The sequence below is a fragment of the Camelina sativa genome, unplaced genomic scaffold (genome assembly GCF_000633955.1).
Source record: "Camelina sativa cultivar DH55 unplaced genomic scaffold, Cs unpScaffold00597, whole genome shotgun sequence".
NCBI lineage: Eukaryota > Viridiplantae > Streptophyta > Magnoliopsida > Brassicales > Brassicaceae > Camelina > Camelina sativa.
Window position 1 is genome coordinate 25,935 of NW_010921749.1, and position 12,994 is coordinate 38,928.

Genomic DNA, 12,994 nt, shown 5'->3' on the forward strand with positions numbered 1-12,994 from the left:
TTATATATTTACTTTAGGAAATAAAATTTCTTTATATATTTTTAAAAAATTGTTTAAGGTTTAGGATTTATTTTTTTTCAACAATTTTTAAACCCGCATATTGTGCGGGCCCTTATCTAGTATAATATAAACATGAAAAGATAAATAGGATGTTCCTCTATTTTTCATGGTAATTCTGAAGTATATGATATTTTTACTTCAGGACAAGCTTTAATTTGGATACATTTTGCCTATGTACAAAGGTGATCGTCAACTGCTAATGTCTCGGTCTTGAGTTACCACTACTTTTCTTCATTTTGGTGAAAGATATGAAGAAAGACTGAATCAAGTTGAGACTAAATATGAGAAATGTATATTTGTGTCCCTCGGAAGATTATGCGTGGCTTAATCAGCCAAACCAGTTCAAATCATAAACGGCTCGTACTTAGGTAAATAAAGAAGGCATGATAAATAGTTAATTCCAGTTACCAAACTATTCAAAATTAAGCATAGTTTAACGTACGGTTAGACAAACCGAAGTAAGATAAACAAGTTACAATGTATCGAAAGTTAAAAACACCAAAGAGCTTCTTCATCTTCTTCTATCAGTTGTCGTCGTCAGAGAAGGTAGTCTTCTTACCACAGAATCTGATCACGTCGGATTTTTCCTCCTGTTGCTTCAGATTAGGATCTCGTAGAAGGTTGTCTTCATACCTAGAATATATATAAAAAAACCCTTGTGATCTCCCCATGTATACGAAAAACTTCAACCAATGTTCTCTTGATAAAAAAACTCAAAAAAGACAAATAGTAGTTAAAAAGTCCCTTACCAAAGCTTCTCTACAGGGTTGTACCTAATTAACAAAAAATAACAACGTTAATCTTCTGTTGTGACATCAGAACTACAGAAACAAATCTCCATATGGAAAATAAATATTACTTTGGAAGAGGGTATATCTTAGCGACATGAAGAGTTATCTTGCGATTGAACAAAAGTTCACCGTTCTTCTTTTCCAGCGCCTACAGTATAAAAGGTTTAATATTATACAATCGTACTTTTAAAGAGCCACTTGTATATATTTTTCATCCTAACTATACACTAGTACTTTTCAAATGACTTTTTCATCCTTACTAAAAATAACTAGTCTCACCTTTTTTGTTTCATTATCAGAAGCAAACTCAAGAAAGCCATAGCCAGCATGCCGACCATCTTCTTTCATAGCAAGTTGAACATGAACGACTTGTCCAACATCTTTGAAGAAATCGATGCTGTAAAAGTGGAGGGTTAAAATATCAGTCAATGAAATTAATAAAACTTGCTCAGAGAAGGAAAGTGGAAATAGAAGGTGCTACTTACATATCTTGTATATTAGCTCGGAAAGGGAGACGAGCAATAAAGAGCGTGTTTTTCATTACGGCAGGTTCCTGAATTTAACAGCCAAGTGTGTTAGCACGACTCTTAATTAAGGAGAGAAAAGGGATTAAATTGCATTAACAACAAAACGTAGATTCATCTCGTGTTATATATATGGCAACAGTTGTGTTTTTGTTCTGAGCCTGACAAGTATTTTGAAGATAATAAGAAGAGGTACCTCAACAAAATCGAGAGTTTCATCAAGTCCTTCCACTGTCTCCTGTTAAGTGAGTAGCCATTGGAACACATTTTGGAGATAATAATAAGAACACGATGCTTAACTGAACGCCATACATAAACTTGTACATTATTTTAAAAACTAAAACTATACCTTCAGTGAGATTAAATTAGCCTCCTGATCATCAAACTTGTGCGGGAGACTAGGATCAGCAAGTCCTTCCGTTAATGTCTCCTCCTGTTACATACATGAGTAGTAGCCATATTAGAAGACAGCGTAAAGAAGATTGTTCTCAAAAGAACCAGAGGACCATCTAATTAGGTTACCTTCTCGTCGGAATTTTCCTTTTGTTTCTTGAGAACCGGTTTGGTCTCCAAATCATCATCATCTGGCTTTCGCTTACCGGATGATGATGATTTGCTAGCACGGGCGCCCATGGAGAAGATGAAAACAGCGACGGCTTATTTTCTGGTAAGAGTTGAGAGCAGCAAGCAATATTAAAAGATGTCCTTAGGTAAAAGTTATTGAAAACGTAAGAGCTATTGGTACAGAAACTAAATCAACAAGTAATTCAGTCTTTCTTTTGAAACTATTTTCTATCACAAACCTGATCTAGAACCTCTTCAAAACCCTTTAGCCCTCTTTGAATCTATTTCTAAGCTACTCTTCTCAAACTATGAATCTCTGCCTCTCCATAAGGCCAAGCATCTATCTATAAATAGGACGAGCCATACAACAGGCTTTTTTCCTGTTCTAAAACTAATAGGAATTGACAATTTCCTTTTCTTAAAAGAAATAGGAAATTATCTTATCTTCTCTAATTTTTCGTTTTCCCTTGTAATCCTAGAACCTCTTCAAGCTTCTTTTGATTCGAATATAAATCGCCATGACTTAATTCCATATTTTGGCTTCTTACCGTTTGCTCGAATTACTTCTTGTCCTACTTGTAACTAACCGTGTCATATAGTTAATATCTAAAAATAAAAGTCCTGATGATGCACGCACGTGTTTCTTATTTGGGCTTAGAGAAACCCAAATGGTTTACCGTGTAGCCCAAGTTTATCCTAAACACACAATAATCGAGGCAACCAATCCGTCTCAGTTTTCCGACGCCGGCGTCGGACCCTTCCCTCTTTTCTTTTGAGCTCTCGTCTTTGCTACTCCTCCGGCTTTGTTGAACCACTCTTAGCCGTGCTTTCCCTTTCCGACCACTATAGCTTCAGCGTAAGCTCAGATATAAAATTGGTAAGAACACATAAGGGGTTCTTACCAATTTTTTTCTATTTAAATTTTGGATTTGTCAATCTATGAAGGTTCTTAAGAATTTTTTTTTTGAAAACAATTGATGTAATTGGTGTTTGAAGAGTTGATAATCACATCAAAAACAATAACTTGTCAAATGAAAAACAGAGTTTCATGATCTTACACATATTTTGATTCGAGTGACTATAAAACAGAGTTTCAAGACAGATTTGGTGTTTTGAGTGTTGACAAACACATTGAAGACAGAGATTTGGTGTCTTGTCTTCTACTTAGTCTATACAAGTGTTTAGGTGAGTATACAAGTTTTTCATACGAAGCTACTATAAGTGAAAAACCTCACAAGTATCACGGAAAAAAGGATACCTTGAATACCTGGAAGAGAGGAACACCTGTTCTTTGACTCTAAAGTATGTCCATCGTCTATGTGACAGCACAAGCCAATAGATATCATATGACTCTGCAAGCAAACTCCTCTTGCAAGTCACTGTCTCCATCTATTTCTTGATATAAGTTCTCATCTCACAGCCATTAAAAATCAGAACTTTAATTCTCGACTTAGAAAGGGTAGAAAAGAAAATACAAACTAAACAAATACCCAAATTCCTAAACAGAAACTAAGCAAACCCCTTTGTAACTCAAAAGGGAGCAGAAACTAATATATATGACGACTCTCCTCACTCTTATCTCATTGACAAAACTAACAAAACTGTCAAAACATCTAAGAATAATCATTCTCATAACTAAACAAAAATAACAAGTTAAGGTAAGTATAGCTCTAAGTAATTACAAGCTCAAAATAAACTGATTCAGCTACTTAATAGCTACTCTGTCGCTACACTGACTTCAACTTGGACCAATTTTAAAAGTAAAACAAAGCAAAACCCAAAGAGCAAAAAAATACTGAAGGTAAGCTCACCAGATCGGGATATAAACTGATAAGAACCGAGTACGCAAACTCTTATTTCTTATTGTCGATCAAGGTACAAACCCAAGGAGATGGCTAACACATCATCTTTGTTAGCTCACCATCCACCATTCTCACGCAGGAGAAGCTTCTACATCAATCAACATAGAGATCCCTTTATGTAGATTTTGATATCAAACCCACTTGTTTTCTTAACATTCACGACTTGGGTATTTATACACGAGCCTCCTTGAATAGGATAAGCTCCAAGATACTAAACTATCAGACTACATGTCCTTATCAAAATACAAAGATAAGTTATGAACATTATACGATCTTATCCGCAATACTCCCCCTCACGTTGGAGTGTGAAGATCCTGAACGCCCAACTTGGACATAAGGTAATGAAACTGATCGCGACAAAGAGCCTTCGTAAAGATGTCCGCTAGCTGTTCAGTGGTACGAACATGTTGAGTAGTAATAATGCCATCACGAACTGCATCACGAACAGCATGACAATCATTCTCGATATGCTTAGCAAGCTCACGGAAGAATGGATTAGAGGCGGTATGAATGGCTGCCTTGCTGTCACAGAACAAACGTGTAGGCGCAGCGCGGTTGATACCAAAACCCTTGAGTAACTTATGCAGTCATTTAATCTCCTTAAGTGCAAATGACATAGCCCGATATTCGGCCTCGGCAGAAGAGTGTGAAACCTTATCCTGCTTCTTTGCCTTCCAAGAAATGGGCGAACCACCAAGTAACACAACGTAAGCACTTAAAGAATGTCGAGTGTTCGGGCAGGAACTCCGATCCAAATAGCAATAAACATCGAGGGACAGATCCGTGTCCGCCTTAAGAATAATATCCTGACCAGGGGAGCCCTTAAGAAACCGAACAACCCACAATGCAGCCTCTAAATGACCCTCCCTTGGAGTCTTCATGAACTGGGACAAAACGTGTACGGAAAAACACAGCTCTGGCCGAGTGTGAAGGAGATACAACAAACGACCCACCAGACGACGATAAAGCTTAGGATCCAAAGGCAAAGGACCATCATCAGAAGCGAGATGATGATTTTGTTCAAGTGGAGTGTAAGCCGGACGAGAACCGAGATTACCAGTGTCAGCAACGATGTCGAGGGCATATTTGCGTTGTGTCAAGAAGATGCCGTCAGGTCCACGACTTACTTTGATACCAAGAAAATATTTTAGCTTACCCAAGTCCTTCATAGCAAAACAACGACCAATATACTCTTTGAACTTTGCAAGCATATAACCATCATTGCCACAAATGATAAGGTCATCAACATAGATCAACACTCTCAATTCAATATTCTTGTTGGAATAAGAAAAGAAAGAGTAATCATCATAGGACTGAACGAAACCAAACTTGAGGAGAGAATCAGACAACTTTTTAAACCAGCAACGTGGTGACTGTTTTAAACCATAAATAGACTTACGAAGGCGACAAACTTTGCCAGGATTAGAGTGCCGAAAGCCAGGAGGAAGCTGCATATAGACCTCCTCTTCAAGATCACCATGAAGAAAAGCGTTATGAACATCCATCTGATAAACCTCCCATTGATTAGCAGCCACAAGGCGAAGGAGGGTACGAATTGTCGTCATACGAACAACAGGTGCAAAATTTTCCCTGTAATCCTCCCCTTCAACCTTATTATTGCCAAGAGCAACAAGGCGAGCCTTGTGACGTTCCAACGTACCATCGGCATTATACTTTGTTTTGAAGACCCATTGACAGCCAATCGCAACTTTGTTGGGAGGCAAGTCACACACATCCCAAGTGCGAAGGAGTTCCAAAGCATCGACCTCCTTAAACATGGCATTGTTCCAAACCTTAATTCTAACAGCCTCCTTAAAACTTTTAGGCTCTGTATTAGCGGTGATAACTGCCAAGTAAGCACGATGGCTTGGAGAAAAATTTGCATCAGAGACAAAAGCTGTGAGGGGATATGGTGACGTACCTTGGACCGATGTCGAAGACTATGTTGGTGATCGGGACGAACGTGATTTGTCGATGGTGTGTATTCAGCATTGTAGAGTACATAATCTTGTAACCTCACAGAGGGCTGAGTAGTACGAGTACTCTTACGTTGTTTTGGTGGAGAAACAGGAACCAACTGGTCAACAGGAACAATCGCCGAAACAGAGTTAGGAGCAGAAACAGAGTCAGAACTCGAACTCGTAGGAGAAACAGATACTGCAGGAGACAGAACTGCATTCAGAGAAGAATTTTTAGTACCCAAAGAATCATGGACAGGTTCTGATGGAACAGAGGAAACACCAACTGTATTATCAATAGGAGGAACCGATGGTGCCGCAGAATCTAAACCATCAGCAGGTAACACTTCTCCTTGTTCGTTATCTGGATTAGCAGAAAGATTATCAATGGAACTCCCCCTGACTAACGAAGTCGGAAACAACCAATGATCATCACTAAAGATATCAGGAGACACAGACACCGGAGAAGAGACATGTGATGTTGCAAAAGGAAACACGTTCTCTTGAAAAACAACATCTCATGACACCAAAAAATCATTCCGCTCAATATCAAAGACTCTCCAACCCTTTTTACCAAAAGGATAACCAACAAAAACGCACAACCTACTACGCTGTCCAAACTTGTCCTTATCACGTGTTATACGATGAACATAGCAAGCTGAACCAAATACACGAAGTTGATCATAGTCCGGCTTACTGTTATGGAGGACCTCATATGGAGAACGACTAGAATGAATAGAAGACGGAGTGCGATTTATCAAATACGCAGCCGTTAAAACTGCTTCACCCCAAAGTTTAATCGGTAGACTTGCTTGAAATAACAGAGCCCGAGCAACATTAAGGATATGGCGATGCTTGCGTTCGACACGACCGTTCTGCTGAGGTGTCCCCACACAAGATGTTTGGTGAATGATACCATTTTCACAGAAATAGTAAGCAAGACACATAAACTCTGTGCCATTGTCGGTACGGACTGTCTTAACAGTTTTACCAAACTGTCGTTCAGTGTACTTCAAGAAGTTAGTGAGAACACCACGAACCTCTGATTTTTCGAGCAAGAGATAAGTCCACACTGCTCTCGAAAAATCATCAACAATTGTTAAAAAGTACACAACACCACAAGAGGATGGAACACGGTATGGTCCCCAAACATCACAATGAATCATTGAAAAACAATCTTGAGTTTTATTAAAACTATTGGGAAACACTTCTCTTGTCTGTTTAGCTCAAAAACACACGTCACAAGACGTAGAACTAACAGTAGAGGAAACACGGTTGAATTGAGGTAAAGCTGAAAGAACAGAAAAACTCGGATGACCTAAATGCCTATGCCACAAAGCTTGATCAGGGACCCCTTTAGCCATGTGAATCTTTGCAGTAGCGACATCCATCAAGTAATACACACCATCATGCTCTTCACCGCTTCCAATCAAAGTCTTCGAGAAACGGTCATGTAGAAAACAAATTGTGTCAGTAACCGTAGCAAGACACTTTGTTTGTTTCAGAATTTTAGAAACAGAGATCAAGGTGCAGTTTAACGACGGCACAAAGAGAACATTAGTCAACTTGACATTGTTTGAAAGTGGGAAAACGCCCACACTAACAGCAAAGGCTTGACTGCCATCAGGAAATCCCACCGGACTATGTTGGATAGGTACTACATCGGTTAAAAAGGATAGCGTCCCAGTTATATGATGAGACGCCCCTGTATCCAAGATGACATCGCCAAGGTTAAGCTTACCATACAATTTATCGGAAACCGCAGGACTTGAATGGCCATTGATGGACTTGTCTTGGAGAAGCTGAGTCAAGGCGCGCAAGTGATCTTGAGTGAATTCTGGGAAAACAAGGAGTTGGAGCTTGTTGCGTGAGCAGCAACAACCTGACCACGTCCACGACCACCACTTGCAGGACCATAACCACGACCACGTCTTCCTCGACCACCTGAACCACGACCACTGTTACTCTTCTCGTTCCGTTCTGTCCACCAGCCCGGAAAACCAACAAGTTGCCAACATTCGCGCTTCTCATGACCGGTATGCCCACAATGAGAACATGACAAACGACCCTTGCTTAAGAGAGAGTCTGGTCTGTTTCCACCAGAAACATCGGTACGGGCAAGAAAACCCACTGCCTCGTCCTTTTGTTCAAGAACACGAACAGAAGACAACCTATGTTCTTCACGTATCACTCTGCTATAAATTTCACCAAGGGAAGGGAGAGGATCCATAGCGACAAGGGTAGTACAAAGACCACCATATCTGGATTCATCAAGGCCTAACACAAAATGATGAATCTTTTCTTCTTCCCTTTCTTTCGTAGGTGCAGAGATTGCTCCATAGGTGCACAAGCCACAAGATCACACTGTGATCGGCTTGTAAAGTTGAAATTCCTCCCACAGCGAACACAATCTGCCATAATAATCTATGACAGACTGTCCTTCTTGACGACACGAGGTGAGTTGGGCTCTAAGCTGATGAACACGCACCTTGTTTTCCACTGAGAAATGTTGCTTCAAGTCGGTCCACAGCTGATGAGAATTAGCGATGAAAGTGACAGTAGATCTCACCTTTGGCTCAATAGAGGTTCGTATCCACCCAACAATCATCGAGTTTACCGTCAACCAATTCTCAAAGTTGGGATCATCACGAGCTGGTTGCAGAATTGCTCCATTGATGAAACCAGTTTTCCGTTTGGCTTGGAGAGCATTAAGCATCTTTGTTGCCCACTCATTGTAGTTACAGCCGGTTAACAGAACAGACGAGATCATAGCCCTTGGGTTGTCGGAACTAGACAAAGTATACGGGGACACCACCGGTGTTTTTGATTGCTGTACCACAGTTCCAGATTTGGGTGCGGAAGCACTGCTTTCTTCTTCGTTGACCATTGTAACTTTTCACGCAAGATACTGTTAAGCAAGAACAAGAGAAAGAACGAAAAAGAAAAGAAATTAAGTGTTGTTTTAAACAGATCTTAGCTCTGATACCATGTAGATTTTGATATCAAACCAACTTGTTTTATTAACATTCACGACTTGGGTATTTATACACGAGCCTCCTTGAATAGGATAAGCTCCAAGATACTAAACTATCGGACTACATGTCCTTATCAAAATACAAAGATAGAATCTACTTATACGATTATACGATCTTATACGCAATACTTTACAATGATAGAATCTATTTATACTAAGAAAGAGTTTGTTGCAGATATTTTGATAACTCAAAATATCTTCTTCTTCTTCAAGTAAGCTCCTCACATGCTCCTCACATGTTCTCTTTAGTCTCATATAGACTATGAGCTTATCATAAACGTAGACATAAATATATCTCTTGCAAACGAAGGTCGAATTTGCAAACGATCACACCGATCTGGAAAGGTTACAACTCTGCCCACTGATATGCTCAAATTTAACCCTGAGCTACTCTCTCAAATTAAGAGATCACTATAATACTTAGGGGTCGAATTCCACAAGGACTCAAGACTACACAATAAATTATAGAGTTTTTCAATTATGCTAAACAGATTAAATTGAATTAAAATAAACAATGCAAAATATTAAATAAAAGCTGTGAAAATTCAGAAGATCAAAAAGCTAGGCCTAGGAAATTTCTCAGGAAATTATGAAATATTAAATCAGGAAATAAATAGTATTCAAGCAATTAAGAACAAATCTAGAACTCTAAACACTTTTGTAAATTAAATCAGTTCTCACTGCAAATAATATTCAAATTTAAAACCAGAAAATCCAAATCTCTTTGCAAAATTCTAGGTTAAAAATCAGCTTTAAAAACAAGTTTAGATTGTTCATAAAATTATTAAATCAAATCTCTTTGCAAGAAATAATTTTGCTCATCAAAAGGTTTTATCAGGAAAATCAATTATATTCTCATATCAATTTATTTTTCTAAAGTATTAATTCTAGGTGATCAAACAAGAATTAATATGAAGAACAACCTAAGATGAAGATCTAGATAGATAAAAGATCCTAAATAAACAGATCTAATAATTCATAAAATCCCTGTGAAAAAACCCTGAACCTAACAAGCAAACTACTCAGACATAATCAATGAAGAACAAGACATGATTCTGAATAATAAGCAATAGATATTAAAAGAGTAAGAAGGAGTTCAAGAAATTCTTCTCTACAAAGCAGATCTCTCTCTCCAAAGCTCTCAAAATCTCACAGGGTTGCAGAAATATAAAACTTGCTAGAATACAACTTAATGGTTTGGAAAACCTAAAAATACTATTTATATGTCCTAAACCCTAAACCCTAAACCTTCAAAGACTCCAAAACATCCTAGAAACACATCAAAAGACACTAAAAGACTCCTTATATCATGGCTAAAAACTACAAAAACCATGATATATCAACTCCCCCAGACTTAGCCTTTGCTTGCCCTCAAGCAAAACATAAGCTTAGACATGTGAAAGAGGTTTGAAAACTGGGAACTCACTCAACTGCATAATGATTCTTTATTTGCACTCTTCATTTACCTGACTCAAGAATTTACTACTTATATTTAACCATGATAAGCATCAACATTCCTTACTCAAATCCCACAATCCTTTGAAATCTCTGAAATCTCCATTGTCATCTCATTAGTCAATATTAAAGCANTCAAAAGGTTTTATCAGGAAAATCAATTATATTCTCATATCAATTTATTTTTCTAAAGTATTAATTCTAGGTGATCAAACAAGAATTAATATGAAGAACAACCTAAGATGAAGATCTAGATAGATAAAAGATCCTAAATAAACAGATCTAATAATTCATAAAATCCCTGTGAAAAAACCCTGAACCTAACAAGCAAACTACTCAGACATAATCAATGAAGAACAAGACATGATTCTGAATAATAAGCAATAGATATTAAAAGAGTAAGAAGGAGTTCAAGAAATTCTTCTCTACAAAGCAGATCTCTCTCTCCAAAGCTCTCAAAATCTCACAGGGTTGCAGAAATATAAAACTTGCTAGAATACAACTTAATGGTTTGGAAAACCTAAAAATACTATTTATATGTCCTAAACCCTAAACCCTAAACCTTCAAAGACTCCAAAACATCCTAGAAACACATCAAAAGACACTAAAAGACTCCTTATATCATGGCTAAAAACTACAAAAACCATGATATATCAACTCCCCCAGACTTAGCCTTTGCTTGCCCTCAAGCAAAACATAAGCTTAGACATGTGAAAGAGGTTTGAAAACTGGGAACTCACTCAACTGCATAATGATTCTTTATTTGCACTCTTCATTTACCTGACTCAAGAATTTACTACTTATATTTAACCATGATAAGCATCAACATTCCTTACTCAAATCCCACAATCCTTTGAAATCTCTGAAATCTCCATTGTCATCTCATTAGTCAATATTAAAGCAAGTACAGGTGAGTTCTTACCTTGGTGTATCAATCAGTGGCATATGGACTCTCTTCAGACCAAGACATTCTTCATACATCTCCTTTCCTCCCCCTTTTCTTACTTCCAATTTTTTTTTTTTTAAATCAAAAGTGTAAGCGAATACCGGGGTCATCGGTAATTTACCTATCCCTTGCTTCCAAACTTTGTGTGATCATTTGACTCAAGAGTAGAATAATGAGGTCATAGATAATTTACCTACATCTCTAAACTGATCAAAATCATCTCATCTTTTATGTTTTTTTTTTTTTAAGTACTGATGGGAAGAGAGAGGGGAGACATACTTTGAAAAATTGCACTGTCTTGTATGGCCCGAAGAAAAAATCTAGTCCACTGATTTCCAACCCCAAAGTAAGAGATTAAGTCCGGTAAAAATCCTGATAAAGGTTGAGACAACGTTAGATCAATCAGATATCCATTGAATAAGGGCTTTCAGGATTGTTGATAAGGCTCATAGTCTTTCTAAGCTTCAATTCTGAGATCAAGCATAAACAAATAATCATTAGAGTGTTAGCCAAATAAGAGAAATCACTAGTCAAGATCATAATTCCCAAAGACAAAAAGAAAAATTTTGAAAAATTTGACTCAAACTTTATGGTTTTGACTGACACAACTGAAATTCAAAAACAAAAACATAGTTAGTAACTAACCTCCCCCAGACTTAAACAACACTGTCCCCAGTGTTATCAAGTAAGAGGAAAGCAAAAAGAAACAAAAATATAGTGAAAATTGTAATGAAAAGATTAACATAAATCGGGTTACCCACTGTGAGAACTGGTGTCGACCGATGCCATATAGGTGTCGATCGACACCCTCTGCGAACAGAGACACGGTCGAGAAATCTTTAGTCAGTTACAGTTGGATTGTGTTGAGCAGTCAATCCTTGGATGATATTTCTGCTAAGAAGCACTCAAACACAAGTTAAAAGCAACATGATAGATAGATAGTTCATAATTTTATACAAATCCAAATATAAACTGACTCAATGCAAAAACAAAAATGACTCAAAAGGAAAAGAAAAACCTAAAAGTGGGTTGCCTCCCACTAAGCGCTTGTTTTCAGTCATTAGCTTGACTTTGCTAGAGCTCAGGCATCCGGTGGTTCAGAACGTGGCAGTGAATGCCTCTGAGTGAATGACCTCTTCATCCAAGGTGGTGTATAAGCTTTAGGTGCATGACGCTTGCCAAGTATGCGAGGAACAGGGCCAGGGTGGGATTTAGGGATGGGAGAGTTTCTTTTAAGCCCTGCAAAATCATCAACAGAAGAAACAAGCGCTCTACGATAATCTCGTGGCTTGGTTAACTGCAAAACAGTTTTTGTATCTTTGAAGGTCTTATTGATGATAAGAGGAAGTTTAGGTAAGGAAGATGCATACCTTTGCCTTACCTGAGGACTCTGGAGTGTGGAGTGGTGACTCTTCTGTTTGGGAACAGGTTTCTGACTTGGAGCATCAGTCTTGGAGTTGTTCTGTCTCGGTCGTGGAGGGGTGTCGATCGACACAGTGGTAGTGTCGATCGACACTGAGCCTGATGCTCGAGTTGCAGCAACCTTCTCAACAGAAAAAGTCTGTCCATCAATAGTAGGAGCCCTCCTCAGCTTATCCATCTTAAAATTCATACTCAATCCATCCACATTCAGTGTTATGTGTCCCTTCTGCACATCTATGATGGCACCAGCTGTAGCCAAGAAAGATCTTCCTAAGATGAGAGGATCTTTAGGCTCTTGATCATACTTCAGCACCACAAAGTCAGTGGGAATCATGAAGTTGCCAACCTTAACTGGAATATCCTCTAAAACACCTTCAG

The 12,994-nt window shown here is 38.2% G+C and overlaps 1 protein-coding gene across 1 annotated transcript; it reads right to left on the reverse strand.

Annotated features, from left to right (window-relative positions):
* Positions 1-584: 584 nt before the first annotated feature.
* On the reverse strand, positions 585-2,008 carry LOC109131583 (nucleolin 2-like). The gene is made up of 8 exons (XM_019242708.1): positions 1,898-2,008; positions 1,725-1,808; positions 1,572-1,613; positions 1,337-1,404; positions 1,131-1,248; positions 920-999; positions 810-833; positions 585-693 (listed from the first exon to the last, which is right to left on the reverse strand). The coding sequence occupies exons 1-8, from the start codon at positions 2,006-2,008 to the stop codon at positions 585-587; spliced, it is 636 nt and encodes a 211-aa protein (XP_019098253.1).
* Positions 2,009-12,994: the final 10,986 nt, after the last annotated feature.

Bases quoted from the DNA above. Each gene is read 5' to 3' on its own strand.
- LOC109131583 (XM_019242708.1), bottom strand. From the start codon at position 2,008: ATGGGCGCCCGTGCTAGCAAATCATCATCATCCGGTAAGCGAAAGCCA. The intron at 1,000-1,130 runs GTGAGACTAGTT...TTTATACTGTAG, and splicing joins CTGATAATGAAACAAAAAAG to GCGCTGGAAAAGAAGAACGG. The intron at 694-809 runs GTAAGGGACTTT...TATATATTCTAG, and splicing joins AACCCTGTAGAGAAGCTTTG to GTATGAAGACAACCTTCTAC.